General features: G+C 31.9%; 2 protein-coding genes across 6 annotated transcripts; both read right to left on the bottom strand.

Moving 5' to 3' along the window:
• Window positions 1-141: 141 nt before the first annotated feature.
• Window positions 142-7,438, bottom strand: LOC141458052 (PI-PLC X domain-containing protein 1-like). Of its 3 annotated transcripts, none has more exons than XM_074135693.1 (7): window positions 7,311-7,438; window positions 4,192-4,345; window positions 3,179-3,355; window positions 2,881-3,097; window positions 1,784-2,011; window positions 818-1,107; window positions 142-680 (listed from the first exon to the last, which is right to left on the bottom strand). In XM_074135693.1, the coding sequence occupies exons 2-7, from the start codon at window positions 4,241-4,243 to the stop codon at window positions 316-318; spliced, it is 1,329 nt and encodes a 442-aa protein (XP_073991794.1). In that variant the 5' UTR covers window positions 4,244-4,345; window positions 7,311-7,438; the 3' UTR covers window positions 142-315. The 3 variants fall into 3 exon arrangements, with proteins under 3 accessions (XP_073991794.1, XP_073991713.1, XP_073991839.1); XM_074135612.1 differs by lacking the exon at window positions 7,311-7,438 and adding an exon at window positions 6,058-6,196; XM_074135738.1 differs by lacking the exon at window positions 7,311-7,438 and adding an exon at window positions 5,411-5,537.
• On the bottom strand, window positions 6,383-24,133 carry Notum (palmitoleoyl-protein carboxylesterase notum). 3 transcript variants are annotated; one of them, XM_074134241.1, is made up of 13 exons: window positions 21,283-24,133; window positions 17,451-17,591; window positions 16,362-16,453; window positions 15,385-15,437; window positions 15,207-15,302; window positions 14,849-14,909; window positions 14,546-14,710; window positions 13,693-13,964; window positions 13,475-13,613; window positions 9,604-9,762; window positions 9,379-9,512; window positions 8,320-8,463; window positions 6,383-7,460 (listed from the first exon to the last, which is right to left on the bottom strand). In XM_074134241.1, exons 2-13 carry the CDS (start codon window positions 17,589-17,591, stop codon window positions 7,315-7,317), a joined length of 1,602 nt encoding a protein of 533 aa, XP_073990342.1. In that variant the 5' UTR covers window positions 21,283-24,133; the 3' UTR covers window positions 6,383-7,314. The 3 variants fall into 3 exon arrangements, with proteins under 3 accessions (XP_073990342.1, XP_073990402.1, XP_073990486.1); XM_074134301.1 differs by lacking the exon at window positions 21,283-24,133 and adding an exon at window positions 20,416-20,599; XM_074134385.1 differs by lacking the exon at window positions 21,283-24,133 and adding an exon at window positions 17,054-17,235.
• Between the last annotated feature and the right edge of the window lie 5 nt (window positions 24,134-24,138).

The raw sequence follows: 24,138 nt of genomic DNA, 5'->3' as shown, positions 1-24,138 counted from the left end.
ATTTCACGGGAAGTTCAGAATTTGAAGAGAAATTCAAGAAGGCGAAACTGGATTAAAAAAAGAAGACATGCCTTAAACATTTAAGAAACTTAACTTAATTAAAAAATAAGGACAGTGAATAACTACAAAGTTAGATGTGACTTCGTTTTGGAACTTTGTTTTAATTATTACAACAGGTACATTTCTGGTACTGTCAGCTCAATATGAAGCCCTTAGATAATATTTTTTTGGAATATTCAGTGCTAAAAAAGTGTTAGCAACTTTTTTTCATTTTAAAGGAATATTTAAACTCTTGTATAATTTTTTTTCTTCTTCTTAATCAATCAAATAATGATTTGGACTGTTTCCTTTCATAATATTAGATGCTACCGCAATATTTATAATATCAGTTTCCAGAAAAAAATCAGCAGCAATGATATTCGCTTTGTTCCACCAATTATTGCGACACCATGATGTCAAATTTCTGTTCACAATGTGAGCCATATGCCTAAGGCTGCCGGTAGGATTAAAAAGCAAATCCAACGGTCCTGGTGTTAGCTGAGCCATTGCTGCCCACATACCTTTCTTTGGATCTCTTATCGTCTCGTTAGACATACAATACTCTAGATATTCGTAGAGTTTATCCAAGTTTTGTTTATTTCCCCATAGCTGTCTGATTGGAGGCCATAGCCATTCATGTTCTGTAATTAAAAAAATAATAATAATAATAAACATACCAAATTAACATTATCAATAATCAATACTTACTAATTCTTCTATCCGCGATTAACTACAAAACCATAGTGCTTTCTCGAGATATTATAGGAAATCCCATTACCTCTGGCAATACTTTTGTCTCCATAAGATATTATCAATCTCTTATTAGTGTCCCAAATATCATTCAAAGTAAGGGTTTCGTTAGAATAAGAAATGGCATATTCTTTCAATTCTAATTCTAAATAATCCACCAATTGAACGTGTCTGGCTATGCGACCACTAAATCCTAATGGGAATCGATGAAAATCTATTATTACAATTTCATCTTTTGCTTTTTCTAAATATTCTTTAAGTTGTTGAATAACTGGAACTAACGGCCTCACTTTTATTAGATCATGATTTATCCAAAAACTGAAAAATAATAATAATAATATTGAAAGAGTAATAAAAAGGACGACTAAAATAAAAGTACGTAAAATTAAAAAAGAAAAATGGATTAACATAAATAATGTTCTCTGAGTACAACAAACTTCCCAATTTACTTTTTACAATAAATAAAAAAGAAAGAATACAGTTTTTAAAGAATAAGGAATTAATTTTGAAATTGTGGGTAGCAGAATCACCATTCGGTCTAAGGTGACAGATTAGAAGCTAGCCTGAGACCGTTTAAAAAATTAATTTTCCTCTGAATATTTTTAAATAAAAGTGAAGTTCGTAAAATAAAAGTGGAAATCGCGAAAACTGAAAAATCCTTTCGGTAAAGAAGACTCACTTCCGGTAGGCAAATTTCGGTCAAAATCTTATTTAGCTTAGGGGAGCGACAATGTTATCAAAACGTAATTTCTTGTTACTTTTATGCAATTTTTGTTCTCTCCCACTCACACTATACACAGAGATCTTAAAAATAGTTTTTTCGTCTTCAGAAGTGGCAAATAAATCAACTTGTTTTCAAAAATTTGACCGATCGCAATATTCTTTTACTAGAAGCAGAAGAAAGTAAAAATTTGCCACCCACATGAAAAAATAAATAAAGATTTTTTAAAGCAAATAACGGAGTTAATAATAAAATTACTCACTATAAACTTACCAACTGTGATCTGACTCGCTAACATTTTTCTTGGAAGGATAATATCCTATTCGAAAATCAAGATATCTTATACCATAAACAAGTTGGTTCCAAATGGTTTGATCTTGTGTTAAAATATATCTACCAGATGCATCTTTTTGACTCAGTGTTTCACCTCTTTTATAACAACCAGAATTATGTGTGCCAGGTAGAAAAAGTGATGTCACAGCCAAATTTCCAATAGACAATCTTCACAGGGAAAATTAAAGTTTTACCTAAAATGATTAGTACTTATTTCTGTTTTTTATCATTAAATAATAATCAAAAACTAAATTATGTACTAGTTATTTGCTTTTTTTGAAGTGTTAGTATAACGGCATCAAAATTTGATTCTGAAAGTAATATTTTCATGACAAGAAGAAAAAATAAGATGCTATTCGTAAATAGATCATATATTACTGATTGAATCAAAAGTTTGAAATGCTTCTCTTCTTGTCTTTATCTCTGCATAAATCAACTTACTATAAATTTAATTGGGTTAAAAGTAGAATAATAAAAATTTCTATTCTTGCAATAATTTGAATTCTTTTACTGTTCCTTGCGGAATGGCAAAGTAAAAACAAAGAAAATGCTTTTTCAGAAAAATAGCAATTGCAGTATTTCATTGGAAGAGAGATATCAAAATGAGATACTTGAATGGAAATTTACGCTGCATTCATGGAAATGAAAAAAGAACAGCTCGGAAATTATAACCAGTATTTGATCAAAGAATGCATTCGCAAGAAAATAATCGAAGAAATTGTCGGTAATATAGGGATAACTGTCTGGTAAAGGCATATGTAAAGGTAAACAATAATTATGATGAAGGTAGACAGGAGAGAAAAACAAAATCAAAATCTTTCGAAAACGTTTTGAAGAAATATTGCAACCTGACAAAAATTCTTCACATTTCTTTAAATTTCTAGCATTAATTCATAGTTAAAAGATTCTGTTCCCTATGATTAAGAACATACAGAGAATAAATTGGTTTTAAAGAATATCTGTGATTGGAATTGTAAAAATAAGTTATCAATTACAATTTGAGTTTTGTTAGATTAAAAATTGAAAATACTCCTCACCTATTATCTTGCATCCAAGTTGGTCGGATTTTAATGCAATCAATATATGAGATTGTGTTATTTTTAATTCCAGCAATCCATTTATGCAAACAATGATCGCCTGATACTGGAATTTCTGATGAACCGTAATTCCAAGATCCAGGAAATTTTGGGTTTCCTAATGTAATATTAGTATGAACATATCTTTCTGGATATTGTTTTGTGTTGAACTGTAAAACTAAACACATGAAATAAATTAATAAAAAAAAAGGAAAATTTGTTATATATCTGTTGATTGATACAGTCATTTTCAACTTACTTGGTTGAATTTCTTCTGATGGCGAACTGTCGAACAGTGCAATTTTATCAAATGAATCATCAACCCAATAAATGTCTATTTCTCTGTCAATAAGAGCAGAACCTATACTTGAATCTTTGAAAAGAGCAGATACTGTTAAATATAACGGTGGCATAGATACAATTTCACTAATAAGACCTAAAATTAAAAACAATTATAGTCTTTATAATATTCTCAATGAGCAAATGAATGATTTCACATCTTTCATCTCAAATTCAATATTAAAAGAAAGATGCAATTTAAAAAAATTAGATGAGTGTATAATTAAAATAAGCGCCAGGTGGCGTACAATTTTTTTTTAAAAAAAGAATGTTTTCAAGTAGAATTTCAGGAAAACAATTTGGGTATTTTAAAAAACAACTGTCAAATAATAGTGATTTGATTTTGATATTAATACAAAGGAAACAGTTATTAACATGGGCATGAACTAGAGAATTAAAAATTAAGATTTAATCTTTTGGAACAAAATTTTTGTTTCTTCAAAAACAATGGAGTGAGGCATCCAGTTATAATTTACATAAATAATTTAAGCACTCAAAAGATTGAAGTTCTGAGGTTCGGAATGTTTTTTTATACAAATGGGTATGTAGTTTCCTGCTGGCCTTTGGATGGAAACTGCAGTTATTTTAGATTTAAGGTACAAGCGGAGTTATGAATAACTGCTAGATATAATACTGTCTCAATCCCAGGCATTGATGAAAGTTGGAGGGGCATAAGTGCCTACTTAGTCTAAGGGCATCAATGAGGATCCTGGTCGCATTAAGATCACTTATTGACCTGCAGTATCAAGCGAAATAGTGCTTCGCAAAGTAGGTGGTAATGATTATTGTAAAAATAATACACATAAAAATAATGTGAATCTTTTAGAGGTTATAAATAAAACTGGCTTAATTAAAAATAACGATTAAGACGTACATACATAACTAGTAATGTGATTATTAATAATTTTAAGTCTTTTACAATAAACAACTTACCATTCGTTATGAGGAAAATGTTGAACAGAAGAACCAGCACTATCAACAACATTTTGTGAACTGGAAAGTTCAATTCTTGAACAGGAAGGATTAATCTGCATTAACAAGATAACTACCCTCATCCTTTAAATTGTTAGCAAGGGCGTTGACTTCCCTAAACAAAAAGAAGTTATTAATAACTATAAAAGTATTTATAAATATATAAACTTACATTTTATTACTGAGCTATATTCCAAATATAGTTATGATTTAAAGTATTTAATATATAAATTTTTGTGTGTATTTTGTAAATTTGAAAATAAAAACACTTCTATCTATCTATCTATCTAAAGTATTTAATTTAACTTGAAATGTTATTGAATATCTCGACCAGTTACTTTAAAAAATCTAATAAATTACGATATGTTGCAAGTAATTATTTAGCATTGCGGTGGGATGGGTATGGAAAACGGATTTCCTCGAAACGGAGCGCGGAGTTTGCTCGTTTAAATCTTTCCCCTTGCACTTACACTGAAAATTACTTAGCCGCCTTACGTCTTATAAAAAGGAGTTAAGGCAGGAGACAAAAATAAATTTCTGGCCAGGTTCCACTGGCAGCCGGAAGTAATCAATTAATATCAATAGTAAAAATAAAACATAGTTTTTTAACGAAATGATGAGAACAGAAAATGCAATCTACTCGATAGATTTTTTCGAAAATTTATGTACTAATACAAAAGTCACTTCACCACAACTCTGCTAAATTTCAAATCAAAGTGAACGTTAGAAACAAAACTAAATCAAATTAAATGCAGATCTTGATGTTCACTGTGTGACTGCACAACTCAGACCCCCGTTTTTTTGGAAATATACCTCACATATTGTTTCATTTCACTGTTTTTTTCAATTGCCTTGCGCTGAGCGGAAGACAACGATGAGCGCAAAAAAAAATAATGTGAATAGTGGCATCTGTTCAAGTTTCTACGTGAGTAGTGATTAACAAATCTACAAATGTGGGCTTCTTGGATCACATGCGAACATGTCCAACGTTTCCGATAATCAAACCAATACTAGTTACTGCTACATAACATATACATTCCATTGGCCTTCACAGTAAGCTTATTTTGCATATGTCTAAGCTGAGGAAAGTTATAGAACGGCAGTCTTTTACAATTTTTTAAAGAAACAAATCACTAGGCGACCTGCAATCATATTTTTGACATCTCAAAAAAGAACTCACATAAAGCTTTCTCTTCTTTAACGCCAAATTAAAAGTGAGTCCCTGCATTTTTGGTAAAAGAAGATAAGCGAACTGACAATATAGATATAGTCCTGCTATAGAAGCTATGCTGTGGCTATTTAATGTGAATAAAACAAAAAACTATTTTTGAAACCCACTTTTTTTTAAATACCTTCGTCCGCCACGATCTCGTTCGTACTAATTGTAAAATAAAAATAGCTAATTAGTTTTGTTTGGGCTCCTAACATTTTTGTAGAAAAGCGAATATTCTTTCCTATTAAAAATAAAAATATTTGTTAAAAGCTTACTAAGCAACAATTACATATGTCACAGTTTTTGTGATGACCTACATACTCTAAAACACTTGTTACATTAGCTCATGCGATATTTACGATTAATAATGTTAAAATTGGTCAGCATGGTGACTTAAGAACATCTCAATTCTTGTTCATAACATCATTTAATTTAGCGTAATTGCATGTCAAGTATTACTTTCATATTTTATATTATGCTCACATTGTTGTTATATCTAATTGTCATAAAATCTTCACTATACGATTGGACATTGTTCCTGCCTCCTGAATTTTGTTTATTTCCAATTTTAAGTACTCACTATCATAAATATAAATACAAATTTGTACACTCACCTCATTGTTAACACAGAGCAATTTTTAATGTTCATTTCTAAAAAAAATGCAATAAACACCTAATGTTTAAACTATTACAAAATTTTAAGTTGATTTTCGCTCAATCTCTAATTAATATTAAGCTGTCGGTAACCAAGGTAAATATTTCGATTATTTTTATAAAAAATAAACTTCTGATAATGTATAGTCTTTTCATTTATATGTAGAGCAAAATAGTTCTACAACTTTCGACGGGAATTATGTAATTTTCATACAATTAAAATTCAGTATCGCTGAACATATAGTTCAACCATTAGTTTTGTTACTAGCATGACAAAATGTTCAAAGCTGCAAATTAGATAAGTTCACAAGATTTCCTTTGTACAGCCTGCTTGTACGTATATTTGTACTTTAATAGAATATGGAGGTCGGTGATGTCATAGCGTGTGCAAGTAATAAATGATTTAAAGTAATAACTGATCCTCCAATAAAATGCTGTTCAAAGAACAATGGAGCTCAATTGTCAATTGTCACCTAAAAACTCGAACCCTACATCTGCCTCGTGTCCAGGAAGTTACTGAAAATACTGCTAATACCTAGAGGAATAACACCTTTGCTGCCGAGTTTTACTCTATTTATATCCATCTGCTACTCCATGCTCTTAATCTCCGAGTATCTCGTTTGGAGGTAGAGTTGAGCGAGCAGCCCTTCAGTTCATTGATTAAAAGTAGCACAGAAACAGTAGTTTCATGACTCGATTGTTCATCAAAGCTCGGAAGTGGAGAAATATACAGGATTTTATTGAAATCTTCTTCAACATTGATTGAGAAATATCACCTACCTAATCTGACGGTTGTCAGATTTTATTCCTCTATGAGTCACTATTAAAATGTATTTAATCAGACGAAAAATTTACCATAAAATCAAAAGATTATGTTTGACTAGATTTCGAAAAAACTTTCTTAAGAAAAATGTAAACAAGAGGCAAATATAATATAAAATAAATATTTTGTTGTTTACTTTAGCAATGTTAGAAATAATATAAAAATAATATTTAGAAACAATGTATGTATATCAAATACTATTATTATAACTTTATCTGCTTATTTTACATACACTATCTCCAATTTGTAAATTATATACATAAAAAAATATGTTTTACATTTAAAAAAAATAGAATTATATTCAGGTACATTCTCTAAAAAAGTAATTCACTCTGTTTAATCTTTAAAGAAAATACCTTTTAAAAAATAAATATATACAAAGGATTTTACTAATTTAATTTGCTTGTTGAGTCAATAGATTGATTAATTCAGCATGGTCCATATTGTTCAATGTACGAACATCAATTCCAAGAGCACTTGCCACACTACCCATATCCAGGCCAAACGATTTAAGAAGTTCTATGAAATCCATTTCTTCACCTAGATCAAGGAAATCGTATTATATTGTTTTAATTTTGTATAAGTAATGGAAATAAATATTAAATGTCTTGAAAAAATAAGAAATATATAAATTTGATGTAAACGCTTTGTACTAGTATATCTTACTCCAATTCTTAATGTTCTTACCATTTTTGTTTCTTAAAGTCATTTGCTACAATGGTCTTCCCATAATTAATTAATTAATAATTAATAATAATAATTAATTAATAATTAATTTTCCTGAATTAATGAGAAAAACTTTACAATTCATTTGTAACGACCATTGTAAACAAATTTATTAAAATGACTTTATACAAGGTTACACAAAAGTTAAAGATATAAGAGTAAAATACAGAAATAGGCTATCAAGAAGTTTTGGGACCACCATGGGTCTAAACCAGGGATGCAGATAGGTTAAAAAAAGTTAATGATAAAAAGGTTTAGGAAATGGAAAGAAATGTGTACGCCACTTCAGGATCAAAAACCTAGTACTATATACTACGATATTGACTGTTAGGTGTCATGACCCAGGTACAACGAGGATCTAAAATTAAAATAATGAATAACTTAAGAGATTCTTTCACAAGATGGGTTATGGAATATACTACAATAATTTGTATTAAAAGTTAATTTAGGAAAATGAAGAGAAGGAGTCCTTTTAAGTCCTTGAGCTAGATGCTGGAAGAGGAAAAAGGAAATAAAGATTCCATGATGAGAAGAAACTACACAGCAAATTCAAATACAAAATACAGAAAAAAAGTAAAACAGGAAAATTTAATACATTAATTTCCCAATTTTTGCACAAAAAAAACATTTGATGCTTTTAGTAAAAATATTAGTTCAAAATGTGAATAAGTACCTGTGTATGGATTGTGTAATTTAGGACATAGCTGATTACATTGCGGCCAAGAACATCTTTCAATTAGTCTTTGTCTACAAATATGTGTCTGTCTTTGTGATCTTAATTTCATATTATTATTCCTTCTTAACCAGTCTTTTTTCCCTGAAAAAGTTTTTCCTTGAAAGAAAGCGAATTTATTTTCAAAAAACAACTTTAGAAATGTTGTAAAAAAAACTGAAAAAGCCACTATTTTTTGCATATTTAAAAATATACTTATGAATATGATTTTTAATTGGTAGCATATCTACACAGCAAACATTGACTACTCAAAATCGCTGCCCTAACCAACAGAGTATGCAATAAATATCAGTTATTGTTAATACTTCTTACAGTCTTTTAAAGTATTTAGAAATTTGAAGTGTCAAAATAATTATGCATAATATGCATTATTACTACTACTATATTATAGTAAAACAATTTAATGTAGATTTAATAATGGCGTGTAAAACAAAAAAGAACTTTAAAATCCATCCGCAAATGTCTGGTATTTACAGTACGACCTAATGTTAATATTTGGACCCTGAGGATTGTTTTCTATACATATGTATAGCTCATAAAGTTGATGAGCTTTACTGGATGCTGTCAAATCTAAGTTTTAGCATTTGTCAACTTGCTGCAGAACATGCATTATCTAAAGATTCAGACATTCGCCTCTTTTATGGCATTGCAAAAATTTAAAATTGCCAAAAACTGTTCAGAATATGCAAAAATAAAAAATAAATATATACCCACTGTTATCCATTGATTTATCAACAATGGGTAGTCGTTCGGCAACAATTTTATTGCAGCAAATAATGCTCGGCTGCAAACACCCCCAAAATCAAAAATAAATATTTTAAAAAAGCTTGATAGCATTAAACTTCTTTTCCATCCGTTTTATTTTAGACTTACTATGTTTTCTAACCTAATGGTATACAGCTTAAGCGGTAGAAAATTTAATTACTACACTATAGCTGAAACTAGGCTGCAGTATTTTTTACACTAAGAAGGCTTCATCAATGTAGAACATTTACTTACGTTTCTCTGATCTAGATTTATTAACATTTTTCCTTCGTTTTCTTCTGTTATGAGTTTCTTGCCTACCGTTATTAATACCACTCCTGTTAAGTTTTCGACCTTTTTTTGGCATCATAGGAGTATCAGCTAACATGCTGCAAAGTAAGAAGTATCGATCGTGTAATACAGTCATTGGGTTGTCTGCCATTAATAAAATTGTTTTTATTCATTATTTCTCATCGATACCTGTGAACATACGGGGAGGACGCATCAGCAGCCGTTGGTCTCGTGTTCAATTCCCAACAATGTAAAGCTTGAGGTAATGTAACATCATCTATCCGAAGCAGTTGCCAGTCTCTTTTCGTCAACACTGAGTGAGATATACAAGAAGGTGCAAATACTGATCTGCAACAGTTAACAAAAAAAAGTCATGTAAAACCAAACATAGCTTTTGTTACTGCAATTATAAAAGCTAATGATGCATATTCCTCCAACAATGGACTTTATTTAGCTTTTAGTTTACACTTAACTGATAGCAATTATCTGATCAGCAATGATGTTAGACCAACGATCGACAAATAATGATACGATAAAAGTTAAAAAGCAGAAGTATAATAAAAGATAATGACGATTTCATTAAACTATCAGATATTAATATTTTTTGGCTCTTCTCATAACTTAATAAATTCTTTATGAATGATTATCATTATTTTTCTAGAATATCTGGAGCATTACATTGATTAGGTTCGTTAAAATCTGAAGAATCGAAACAACTCTGTTTAAAATTCAACCTAAATAACGTACATTATGTTAAACCTGTTAAATAATGTTTAACTAATACATTGGTAATTTTGTCTTTGTGGGTTGGCGGCATTGTGGCGTCAGTAATGCGGCTTGTAGCGTCTGTACAGCGTCATTGTCACTGTTGTTGTTGTTGTTGATGTGTACTGGGAGTTAGCGTCAAGTGTATATAGTACCTTGTGTAATAAAGTACAATTAAAATAAAAACTATAAAACATATAAGTGTTGTTTATTCGTAGCAGCTGCAGCAGAAACCTCGCAATTAAAAACATTAACAAGAAAACTTTTAACAGGTTATGGGCCCAGGCCGTTGTCCATCTTAAAAACTACTAAAGGAATATAAAGGTTAGTTGCACGTTGCTACATTAAAACCCGTAAAAATGAATCTATTAAACGAAGTGATAGAAATAGACAAGTTAAAGAAACCCGAGGACTTCCAGTGTTGGAAATTTAAAATAACAATTTTATTGAAGGCCAATGGGTTATATGGCATTGTGTCTGGGGAGGAAGCGTCACCTCCACAAGACCATAAGGACTATAATTTGTTTGTTCAGAGGGACGCAAAAGCGCAAAAACTTATTATCCTCTCAATAGACAAAATACCACTGACACATGTTATGACTTGCAATAACTCTAAAGAAATGTTCAAAAAACTAAAAGAAATGTATGAGCGTGATTCAACGCAACAAAAATTCGATTTAATGCAAGAATTTTTTAACTTCAAGTTTAATAATAGCGTTGATATATCAACTAATATTAGCATTTTAGAAAACCTGGTTTTTCGGTTAAAAGCCCTGAATAATGAAATAAACGACAGCATGGTTATGTCAAAAATTTTAACTAGTCTTGACAGTAAATATAGACATTTTTGGAGTGCCTGGGAGAGTACCCCCAACGAGGAAAAAACACTGTCAAATTTAATCACAAGACTAGCAAATGAGGAGAAACGTTTTTCATGCTCAGAGGATGTTGCAGTAGCATTCAAAAGCGTGATTAACAATAAAACAAATCGTTCTTATTCAACACCGGTAAAATGTTTTAATTGTTCGAAACCAGGACACATATCTAAGTTTTGCCCCAATAGAAGGCAAAGTAAATTCTGTAAAATATGCAAAAAGAATAACCATGATGAAAAGAACTGCTATTTTAGAAAAAATAAACACCCTGAAAAACACGACATATCTTTTCTGGCTAATGAAACATCAAACTCCAAGTGGATATTGGATTCGGGATCTTCGAGTCACATGACAAACGATGAAAACATATTACAAAACGCGAGGAAGACAGAAAAGGAGATACAGTTAGCAGACAAGGATTCAAGACTAAAAGGTGTGAAGGAAGGGAATGTGAATTCCGTTTCTTGTGAGCTAAAAAATGTTATTTATGTACCTAATCTAGAAAAAAATCTAATATCAGTTAATAAAATTACGCAGAACGGGGGAGTGGTAGTATTTAAGAAAGAGAGTGTAGAAGTTTTCAAAGATGATGAAATAGTGTTACAAGGAAAACGGAATTCCAGTGGCCTATACTCGGTAGATCTGGATATTAAGGAAAGAGTAGAAGCGAACTTTGCTGAGAATGTGAATCCCAGAACATGGCACAGACGTTTGGGACATAAAAGTCAGGAGTGTATTAATAAACTCAGTGGAATGGTGGATGGATTGAATTTAAAAAATGAAAGATCTCAGTTCGACTGCGAGACAGGTATGCAAGCTAATTTAAATAAAATAATTTCTTTAGAAGATGAAGTAAAACAACTGTACGTAGAATTACGAGCGTCTAAAGATAAATTGCTAAAAAAGATCGAAGAAGCATCTTTGATGACTAATAAGTACATGAAAGGAAAAGGTGAATTAAAAACGGATGTTAAACCATTAGAAAATCATATTTTAGAATTGAATGAAGAAAAAAGAAATCTCGAATGTAAGCTTAAAAAAATTCAAAGTGAATTACAGTACAATCAAGTTAGTGAGGATAAAATCCAGACTGATATAATAACTGCACCAAATGGAAATTCGCCTGTTAAGGATAGAGAAATCACTGGGAAAAATAGAAAAGAGAGACGGAAGAAATTACTGCAATTACTTGCTGAGAAGGAAAAATCGGAGAGAAATGTAGAGAAAAAGGAGAAGAAACTAAGACTTGCTGATGAAACAGAAAACATACCTTTAGAAACTTATGCCAAAGAGCTAGAACAGCTGAGTGAAACCAGTGACAGAGAAGTCAAAGAAGAAGAAGAAGAAGATACAGTAGGAGATGAAAAAAGTGCTACAACCTACCAAATGCTAAAAATTAAAGGATTAACACCTAAAAGAAAGAAAGAAGTGAGAAATCCGCGAGTAAGGTATAAAAATAAATGAAGAAGAGCTTATAGCTTACTCAGACGCCGACTATGCGGGAGACCCTGAGACTCGTCGCTCAACAACTGGATTCGTGATATACTATGGAGGCGGGCCGGTTAGCTGGTGCTCGCGAAAGCAAAATATAGTGGCATTATCAAGTGCGGAAAGTGAATATATTAGTAGTGCCGAATGTTGTAAAGAGTTAATTTTTATAAAAGAACTCATATATGAACTAACTGGTAAAAATTTGAACTGTACATTATTTATAGATAATAAAAGTGCTATTGATATAATAAAAAATGGTAACATAAATAAAAGATCAAAACACATAGATGTAAGATACCATTATATAAAAGAAAGATATGACAATTGTGAAATTAATGTAAAACATTGTAGTTCGAATGATCAAGTCGCAGACATTTTCACAAAACCTTTAGGTGGAGTAAAATTCAATAAATTTAAAGACTTAATTGTTTCATAAATAAATGCATACCTGTTATAGATAAAGATAAAATTAGGGGGTGTGTTAAATAATGTTTAACTAATACATTGGTAATTTTGTCTTTGTGGGTTGGCGGCATTGTGGCGTCAGTAATGCGGCTTGTAGCGTCTGTACAGCGTCATTGTCACTGTTGTTGTTGTTGTTGATGTGTACTGGGAGTTAGCGTCAAGTGTATATAGTACCTTGTGTAATAAAGTACAATTAAAATAAAAACTATAAAACATATAAGTGTTGTTTATTCGTAGCAGCTGCAGCAGAAACCTCGCAATTAAAAACATTAACAAGAAAACTTTTAACAAAACCTCGATCGAGTCGTTTTAGAAAAAACTTTGTTAAATTGCAATAATTCATTAATTAATATGATGAATCTTATATTAAGTTCTTGTTAAAATCAATTTCTTTGCACTAGAGAAAGCAAAAATTATAATCTTTCAATTTTAAATTAAAAAAAAGAAGCTATTTTGTAACTTACGTTACATTTTTAAAAGTGTTTCTCAAGCTATCACCCATCTTATGCACATAATCCCATTGTTGTTTGGTAACAGGAGCTCCCACATTGTCAGCTGTCATTTGTGCTTCATCAAATAGCCATTGAAACACAAATAAAGGAACTGTAATAAAAGATATTAATAATTGAAAATAAAAAAATAAATAAATATAATGAATTACAATAAAAAATCTATCTCGAACCTTTTAGAGAGGAATAAAGTCTGTAGCCAAAGAAACATCTCCACGGTTCTCGGACATAAAGTGATTTACAACTGTTTGGAATCTGGCTATTCCACAACGTTAAACCTTTTTTAATCGCTTCGACGGAAGCAATGGATTCAGCGTTTGATGAATATGGAGCACGATCGAGAAACCATCCTGAATCAGATATTCCACGCACTTGAATATTTGCATACGGTTTAAGTATATTCTGAACTTCTTCTAAATTCAACATTACTCCAGCACCTCCAGCACTATAAAATGAAAGAGGAAATACATGTTTAATTTCTATTTAGAGAATAATTTTTAACTATTCCTTCTAGAAGCAACTACAGCTCACTGTTCAGTGATAGGCAGTGATGTATTTAGTGAGTGAAAACAGATAGGAGGCCGGCAGTGTATTGAGAAAGCTACGGGGGCTCAATAACTTGAGTTGACACGTTGAGTTGAGTTGATTTTTCGAGGACTAGGCTTATTGAGTGTTGAGTACAAACTAACTTCTAGTTAAATTAATCAGAGATTACGCCTTTGGATCAAAGGAATATTGAGAGTGGTTTAGACCAGGGTAGTCAACCTAGATAATAAACTACTCTTAAGCCAGTCACTGAAAAAAAAGAAATGAGCTCTAGTTGACCTCCTTCCTTTACACAAATGTGTTTACATATTTTGAAATAGCATAGCTTGCGACAACCAGGTAGCGCTATTATATGCTACGATTCAATTGCCCACTCCCAAAACGTGAGAACGTTAACGCATAAAAAACAAGTAAGTTAAAATATTTGCATTTGTATAGTTTTGCAAATCAAACAATTTGTACAAAAAAGTGGCAAATTACCTGCTTCCTGCTAAAATAAGTGTTGTACCGTTCGCGAGACCCATTGGAATCAATTCTCTTATAACTTGCTCTATAATAATTGCACCCATAAAACTGAATTCGCCGCTAGCTGTTGGCGTTATCCGGCGACCGGTCCATGAATCACTGGTACAATATGGCAAAAATCTGAAATAAAAAGTAACAAAATCACAAAACTACCAAAAAGTTTTACTCTTAAGATATTTTAACATATTATTTAAAATAAAATATTATAACAAATTATCCTAGAAGAAGACGTAAACATCATTTTGCCTACCTACTTACACATGATTTGCGTTCCACCAGTGAGGATTCTCTTCAGGATTAGTGGATAATATTCCGCCAACTGGAAATAGTTGTAGATGTTATCATTGACATATTTTGGATGTCTCTAAATATAGGATTATAATTACTTATAAACAAAAAATCCTTAGTATTTAGTTTTGTTAGTATCAGGAGAACCGACATCAACTTTGCGAACGGGCTACAGAAAGTAACCAATTTACCGAATAAAATTTTCTGTTTCTGATTTTCTCGAGAAAAAAATAAGTTATTTTCTTTATACATCATTCACACTTTTACTAACTTTTAAAGACGGCAGTCTTTTCATTTTCGACGCAAAAGTAATTTTAGTTCAACTTACCATTCCTATGTTCTGGCCACAGTTTTGAAGACATTAGATGTTGCATCCTATTCCATCTAGAGTTACAACTTTGATCGTCATAACAATACCATCCACCTTGGACATCATTCTTCAATTAATTACATATTGAGAAGAGCATAAATATCAGTAAGTTTACAAAACAATAAATATTATTTACCTTCTAAGAATACAATCCATCGTTGGCTTCCAATAGATCTACGAAGGTAATACCTAAATACAAAATAAAGAAATAAATGATTTTCAAGATGCGAAAAATGACATTTTGACAGATCAATAAAACTAAACTGTATTAAAGCTGTTAATAAAGACCGCGTCCGTAAGGAGTATATTCCTTGAGAACACTTGGGATCGTCACCTTTAAATTTTCATACCCTGTATTAGTTATCTGTGTAAGTTATCTCCTGGAAGGGCACAGAATCAAATATGGGGGTCCTCCTGCTACGAATTTTCACCTGTATCCCATATCCCAACTTATTTAATTGGAACTTCACATTAATTCTAATTTGCAACATAAAAGAAAAGAACATGAGTTTTACAAACAACTATTGCCCTAATTGATAGTTGTAATCTCAACTAAATATATTACTTTTAATCAGTTATTTATTCTCTTATCTGAGAACACTTTGCAAACCTCAGGTTTAATCAAATAATCCAAACAAAAAATGGCCGTTTTTTCAATTGAATTTATTTAGGATTTTCCTTTAAGTACTACAAAAATCATGCTTACAAAATTATGATATTATTATAAATTATAGTGTTTTGGCATGAAGACTAACTTTTTGTGAGGAAAATACCTATAACTCGAATAAGTTTCGAAGGACTAATCTGTGAGGAACCCATCTCAACATACGAAATTAGAGAGGCCTAACCGAGACATATATTTCAAGGTAGAACATAACGAAAAATAAGTTTTAAAAAAAGATTTAGAAACTTTGTATTTAATGAAATTTTCCGCCGAGTATAATTTTTTGTCTCTGAATGTTATTTCCTCTTTTGAAACGAACTTTAGCAAGGATATTGACCAAGTTTACTATTAATTAAACTTCCAAGAACTTAAGTGGAACATTGTCCTCAAAATGTAACACTTATTTAAAATTTAAGTTGTAGATAAACATTCTCATGATGCTAACTTACCCAGCTGGCGATCCGTCATTGCAAGTGGCGTTACCCATCAGATAATGTTTCCTCAGAGCACTTTGTTGTTCCAGCATGCAACCATCCAGTAACTGCAGCAACAATATCGACTTTTCAGAACGCATAATTAAAAGACGTAACGAAAAGTATGAGCGTTTTTTACATTACAATTAATTTTTTTTTGTTTTCTCACGTATTAAATCTGTGAACCAACAATTTGGCGCTCAAGATTCCAAGAGCTTAGAACCTTAGAATTCTCGCTAAAGCTCCCTTTGTTCGATTATTTAAAGGAAGATTTTCAGCCAAATGGTATAATAGTTCGGATGTAAACCTCCGATTCTCTGAACTCAATATGAATAAACTCAAAATTAACGCTCTCTTAATTTGACTTCTCGCTCAGCATTATTATTATTTTTCTCTCAAATCTTTCCCTTTTGGAGAGCATGATGGTCGAAATGAAATTCCCTGTTTGTTAATAAATCGAACGAAATTAATTATGTGTTTGTAAAGATTTTTAACAAATGGGAATATGGCTTGCTGGGGGTAAGTTGATGTTGAAAGGAAATTCATCTAGATTTCTTGTACTGATGCAAAGATGCACTTCTACAACTGCAGTCGAAAGTGTGTAAAATAGAGAGGAATCTAAAAACAGAGGATGCTACGGTCAGATTTACTTTTCAGATTAATATTACCCTATTTAAATTTTTCGAATTAGTTTTCACAGCTGTGCAGAAACCAAGAACCTCTCTTCTCTGATCAAGAAGTAGCCTATTTCTTAAGAAGTGATGCAAAATAGCTCGAACTTATAGATTCAGCTTAATTTACTTAATTTTTAAGTTCCTGAGATCTTTTCTAAAAACTGATCCAGTGTAAACTGAAAATAAAAATAAATTCTTACTGATAAAAAATATTCTGCCTAATAAGACTTTGTTTTTTGTAAACATTGTTGCAAATCTTGAAGAGGATATGAGGAAAAAATTGACCCAGACTTTTTTTTTACTTAAGGAAAAAAAACCTTAGCAGAGATCAGACTTTAATAGGGAACAGTATAATGAAAAATTTTAAAAATGAAAAAGAAATAAAATAAACCTTGATAAGATGCTGAACATTTTGCTCTGGGAAGCGAGGTATGCGAGGAAGTGTGCTGATAATGTTAGATCCAGCGTCTTGGCCATAAATCTTTTTGCTTTGAGCGAATAAAATAATAACGGTATAATACAAGATGCTCATCTAGAAAAAAAAAGGTATACATTATTAAAGCATTAATTTCAAAAATGTGGGTAAAGGAGAACTCATAACATTCTTGTGTTTTATTTATATTCATGCAGTACATGTAAAGTATGCTTATACTTTACACTACATACTGCTCAAATTTAACTAATTCTTTTATTTATCGTAAAAGAGACATCTAAAAACAAGCGTATTAATCAAAAAGAAAGCGAGAAAGTAGTAAAGAAGAAACAATGACAATATAAGCGATAATATTTCGAGTTAATGTAAATAAATATTCGTAGACTAAAGTACGAGTAGTTCACTGCTAGATAGTGGATGAGAACTGGAAATTTTAACAAAATTTCCGCATCTTTAAATTATTTTAAGTGAATTCTTTTTCATGGTTCAACAATTCATCCTTTGTAATAATGCCAAAATGGAAGTAACCAATTAAATAAAGGTGTATAAATTATCTCCTTTACATTGTATTTTTTAAATTTTTATACAGTTTTAATTATCAGGCCGAATAACGACAACAACAGTTACAATTACACAAAACAATATATTAATGTTGCATGCCGAAGGCGCCTCAGTGGCGGCTAGCCTCGAGTAAAGGCGGCAAAACATCAAAGGATGCCTAATGATAACTTCCCCCCTTCACTGTCCTAACCCATTCCTAATAGTATGCTAAACAAATTGAGTTCCACCGCCAGAACTGTACAGTTTGGTCAATCCGTGCGTTTCTTGTGCTGTAGATTTAGGCCAGTCTATATATATTTTTGTATTTCATAACTTTTATGCTTCCTTACACATCTCTTGTAATTCCTCCCCCCATTTTCTGTTAGGTCGCATTAAGAGGAAACAATGAGATCTTGTTAAATTTTCGAATCTGAGTTTCCACTAAAAATTAATTTCCAGCCATTTGGATTTCGAGTTAAAATCTAGTTTAATATGATAATCTGATATAAGATATAGGAGAAATTCTTAAACAGCTAAAGTCGCAGGAAATTGAAATGTTTTGATACCGTTTTGGTTATACTCTTACTTCTGATGCAAGAGGTCGGAATTCGACAATCCTACTTTCCTAAGGCACTTCAAAAAAATTACTCCGAAGATTTTTATCAACTTTTCACTCCTAATTCAAAACTTAAATAAAAAACAAAAAGAAAATTCGCTCTTCTCGTCACTTCATTTTCTTCAAATTCACAATTTCAGTAACACTCTTGGTTAATAATAAAATAAAAGTAACAATTAATATAACAAGGACATTTTAGAGAGATATCTATCACCACCACATCTCAAAATTGCTCTAAAATGAGAACTTCACAGAGCCGTCATCAGTAAGTATTTTGTCGACACCACTTGTGGAATAGTTTTGATTATCAGGCACCACGGTAGCCAAGCGGTTAGAGGCAAGGCAAGCAAAGCTAATATATATTAAGACACTGGGTTTGATTCCCGGTCTAGGCCTTGGATTTTAATGTTTATTTGAGAACTTAATAGCAAAATATGTTTGCTAGTTGCCTCCGTCCACGATTGATAGTTGGACGTAAAGCCCGGCAGAAAAAATGGGCACTACTTTACTTTTAGTTTTGATTCTGTTTACAAAACTCTTGAATCAACCTCAATGAGAATTTGAAACCGGCCAAAAATAGAAACACGAGAAATACAACGGCCAAAATTTGTTGGATTTCCATGTTGGTACCTATTCCTAAGTATAAATTTGAACATTTCTCAAGTTCCTAATATATTTTCCAACATGAGGAAAGAGAAACTAAAATTTAATAGTTTAATAATATATAAACGAAGAAAATATACAAATGACAACCGTTCAAACTAGAATTTTAGTCGAGGGGTGGTGTAGGAAGACCCCAATTTTGGTGTTCACAGTTTAAAAGGGTTAGACACGCAAACTGGTCTTTATACTGCCGCACAAAAGCCTAATGTGCTTATGTTCAATTAGAAGAGCATTCACCATGAAGCCCAAGGGGCCAACTGCCTTTAAGTACGGCCTGAAGAGCTCACACAGTCATGCTTGATTTCGAATCTGTGAAGCAGAGCTGCTACCATATCCTCTTAATTTACTACAATATAAGTTTTAAAAAGCATTTTCTAAGGATTTTTACCTTTTTGCTTTAAGGAAAGAACAGCAAAACATTCAATTTGTTGATGTTTAATTTCTCTGACAATGGAAATCTTGTTCAAAACTTTCTCTTAAAAATTTTTCGAATTTATTATTGTGTTAAAAGAAAACCTTCTAAAACCACTTAAAATACATTTTCATCGACAAAAATTACAAATGATAGTGATAATTTTAATTAGTACATTTGTATTCATGTATAACAACCTGAGATAAAATTCACTTAGGGACATTCTGAAAGAGAGAATATTCTTTTTAAAGTCATTTTCGGCTGCCATTCAATCCTTTGAAGTGGGTCGGTTAGAGCAATATCCATCTGTTTTGTTAAAACTGAGCTCCGTGGATATCGCTCAGGCTTTTATAAAATTACAATTTAATCTTAGAACACTACGGCTTTTTGACATACACACTTTAAAAAAAAAAAAAATGCAATGCTTGTGATGTGATAAGTACAAAAAAAACGTTACGTGTTGAAATAGTTTAACAACCAGTAAAGTAAATGAAAGGAAAAAAACAGATTTAACTTAATTTGTATTCTTAAGGCGTGAAGAAGAATCAAGAGCAGCCAGCAGCCCATGATTTCATCTTACCAACTTCTCTTTAATAACAGTTGTTACCAAAACCTAAACATCGCATAGATCTGGACCTATTCTACTTAAAGACATTACGGTACTGAAACGATCTAAAAAAAAAAGTACTTACTGCCAGCAGGTAAAATTGCACTTATTGCAAATGGATTTTGATTAGAAATTTGTGTTGGATTTAGAAATTTGGATATGATTTTAACGATTCATCTTCCGTCGAAAAAAATGGATGTTAATAATTATATAACTGAGATACAGTAAGCGATTAAAACTCTAAGGAAATAAAATAACACTACCTTCTTCTATTCAATTCTTACAATCATGACAAATATTTTCGGACACACTACAAATCGGAATTTTACTGTAACATTATACTGGCGGCAAAATAGTAAAGAACACGTAATTACACTCTGGATAAGGTAGGAGAAATCAAAAGAGAAATTTCCAAAAACAAATCACGGAAAATATCAAGAATTTAGCATTTTCAAACGAGCTCTTTTCTTGGAACTCAAAATGTTAGCAACTCACCAAGCGCCAAGCGGAAGCACTATTTGGAAGAGATTTCTCGAAAATTGAAAAAATAAAAGGAAAAGGAAGACACAAAATGACTTGTAACTAAGGAGCCTTCTAATTTCTTAAAACTACACAAGCTACAGCTTGATGGAAACTGAATTAAGTTTTTAAATTTCCATGATGTAACAAATATTTTGACAAAAGTAAAACATGCAGTAAAGGGCTCCTCTTATCAGCTTCTTTTAGGTTAAGAAAATCATTTATTCCAAATAAGAATATCAATATCTTAGGATCTAGAATTAGATATAAGAATTTCCTGAAATTATTTGAGAAGCTTAGGATTCAAATAGAATTAATTGGGACTAAAAATAATTATTTATACTGAAGAAATAATTATTTACCGGTATGACCATAAAATATGTTTTTATGACGGCGTAAATTAGTGATTATTAACTTTTTTTAAAAAATTTACCTCTATGCGCCCAGTTGAATGAAGCAGATGATTAGACGTGCTACTGTAGGACTACCGACGGACAACAACACAACAGGTAAGACCCAATATCCCTCTCTTCATTCATCCCATAGTGGGGGAGAGAGAGCTCCTCTTCAAAACCTTTTATGTTTGCCGCCATAACAAAGGTAGTTGGAGAAGCTATTTCATTTTTCCTAATTCCATCCAAACTGACCAACCATTTATTATTACTATGTTCTTCTTTAGTAAACTAAATTATAAAGGACTCACTGCTTTGAACTATTTCTACTGGAACTCATAAAAAAAAATTACATTTGTATCATATTAATTTGAATTTATAATTTTTAATAAGCTAAAAAAGTATGTACCGTTATTTTAATTCCAGGATTTCGTTTAAAACTGTCAACACATTTTACTAGCAAAGTAAACTTAGCTGAACAAAAAAAATCCTAGCACGCACCTGTTCATTCTGAGGTTCGCAGTTTCCGAACCAATATGACGATAACTCCAGGAGTAAACAGAACAAGAGCTTGATCAGACGTCTTGCCTTGGTACATATCTTATGAAAATCTGACACAATAGGAATCCTAGGTTCACACCAACATATGAAGATATCGTAGATAGATTAAGGATTTAATTGGCGAGGAATCGGTCCAAAAACAGAAAAAAAACAACTCCGTCTTTGTGTCAACGTTTCGACAAATTTATTGCCTTCCTCAGGGCGTGGCTATGCGGGTTGATTGAGTAATAGAAAACAAATAATAATAATTACAACAATAACAGCTCCCTCCAACCTATTTACTGAGTCTTGGCCTTCTTAAGGATGTCACTTCATCTTTGCAAGACGGAGGAAGCGGAGGGCCAATTTTTAGCTCAAGGCCTCTGCATTGCGCTCACATTATCATCTGATTCTTGGCCATATCAATTAGCAGGAACTGTTGCGTTCATGAAACCTTGAAAATCAATGACGACTTACATCGCTTCCGGTTCCTTGAACAGGACTTTGCCCATCATTATAAAACGTTTTCCCATAGCACCTTGCAGATTGATACGTAGATGAATCTTAAGATCTTCCGTACACTTAGACCTCCCGCTTATAGGCTTTTGTTAATGTTCATTTTGCTTTGATCGGATTCTTAATGGACAGCACTTTTGTTTCCACCTAGTAACACATAAATTTACATCCTACTTACGCTGTGCCATCCCAGTAGGCTAATAGACAGACATCGTTACATAGATATCGTGAAGTTTTGTCAATTTTGTAGATTGCCTTGTTTTAGTGCTCCATTGAACCAGAAAGTACCCCTTAAGTCTTTCAGAATAAAATAACTTATTTTTAAACCTTAGGGAGAATGAATTTCACACCACCAACTACCATGTCGACAGTTAATCGCAATTCTTATAATAAGTTTCTTCATAAAGGCTAAATCGGAATATTTTTTATTGTGCACTGAGATTATATCTTCAATCTTGAGTCTTAGGCTGCTTCTTTCTACTCAACTGCAGGGGAATTCACCTCTATCTTAAGGAAGAAGCTATGTTTATAAAAATTACTTCTAGCGCTCAAATAAGATAAGATTTACAACATTAAAATAGTTCATCCTTAATCATTTTATCCATCATAAAGCAATGGAATGAAAGCAGACCGTTCTTAGAACAAAAAAAAATACCATTATATCTTCTCCTTACCTTTTTTATTGATCTTATTTGCGCCTCGCATTTAGAATTTTGTTATCAGAGCATGCTTAAGGCTCATATTCGATATAAACATAAAACATTCCTGGTTGGTATTCTACAGTCATTTCCCGGAACTAAATCTTGAGGCTAGTCCAGTTTAATTTCTTTGAGGTTTCCTAATTGATTGATTTCAAGATTACAAGTAATTGGCTTATAATACCTCCTAGCTTAATGGGTTGGAGGCTAACTCATTTCAAGTAACCTTCTCCAAATCTAGAGGAATATAGAAAGGTAGCTGTGCCTTCCTTTCCAAGAATGTGATGTGGTGCAGCTTTACGATTTTGGTGAATGTGCAAGGCAAATGTGCAATATTAACCCCGAAGTAGCAACGCCCAAGTTTTTGAATGCAACAGATTCCCCTAGCGAGATATATTATTAATAAATAATAAAAATAAGGGTAGATTGAACACAAAGTTGGTTTCAGAATACTGAAGAATATCAGAGATTTCATCGCTATAACTTGTTTGCTTTTGACTGAGTTCAGATTTTCAACCATCTTTTAATTGAATCATTTTACTTTATAAGTCTATGTCAGTTAGTATGGTGATAACGGAACAGAAGTGAAAATCAAACTCATTTACACACACCAGAATCTGATTTCTGAAAATGGATGCAAACATGATACCTGTCAGAATGACTAAAAAATAAAAATACCCTGTGATGGATGTTATTACTGATATGAGGAAAAAGGTTTAACTAAGTGGGTGAGGTCCTGTACACTCTTAAAGAAGTCCCGGTTTCAAGTCTACCTAGCTGCTCTCAGATTACCTCTTTTAAGTAGGTTTTTTACAGCTCTCCGTCCGGTGTTGGCCGGTATGGACCCAAATGAAAACGACATTGCCCTGAAAATCTCGGGCACTGATCCTCAGATTATGATGCGCCTTGAATTAAAATAATAATAAGAGTAAGTTACGTAACAGTAAACAGCACTAATGACCGTAGCAGGCAACGCGGGGGAAAAAAAAATAACGACAACCAGTCTGCTATGTAACGGTGATTCTAATAGAGATAAAGAGTAATAAAGATTGTTAGCTCGAGAGACGACATCACTAAATTTGAACCGAGCTCTTAAAGTAAGAAAGAAATGTGATAAGATTGACAATAATCATGTTGTCAACG

This window comes from Rhodnius prolixus, unplaced genomic scaffold (assembly GCF_049639745.1).
Source record: "Rhodnius prolixus isolate KJV_2025 unplaced genomic scaffold, Rpr scaffold_1, whole genome shotgun sequence".
NCBI classification, from domain to species: domain Eukaryota; kingdom Metazoa; phylum Arthropoda; class Insecta; order Hemiptera; family Reduviidae; genus Rhodnius; species Rhodnius prolixus.
Note: the sequence above shows the minus strand (reverse complement) of the source record. Positions and strands in the feature narration are given on the sequence as shown.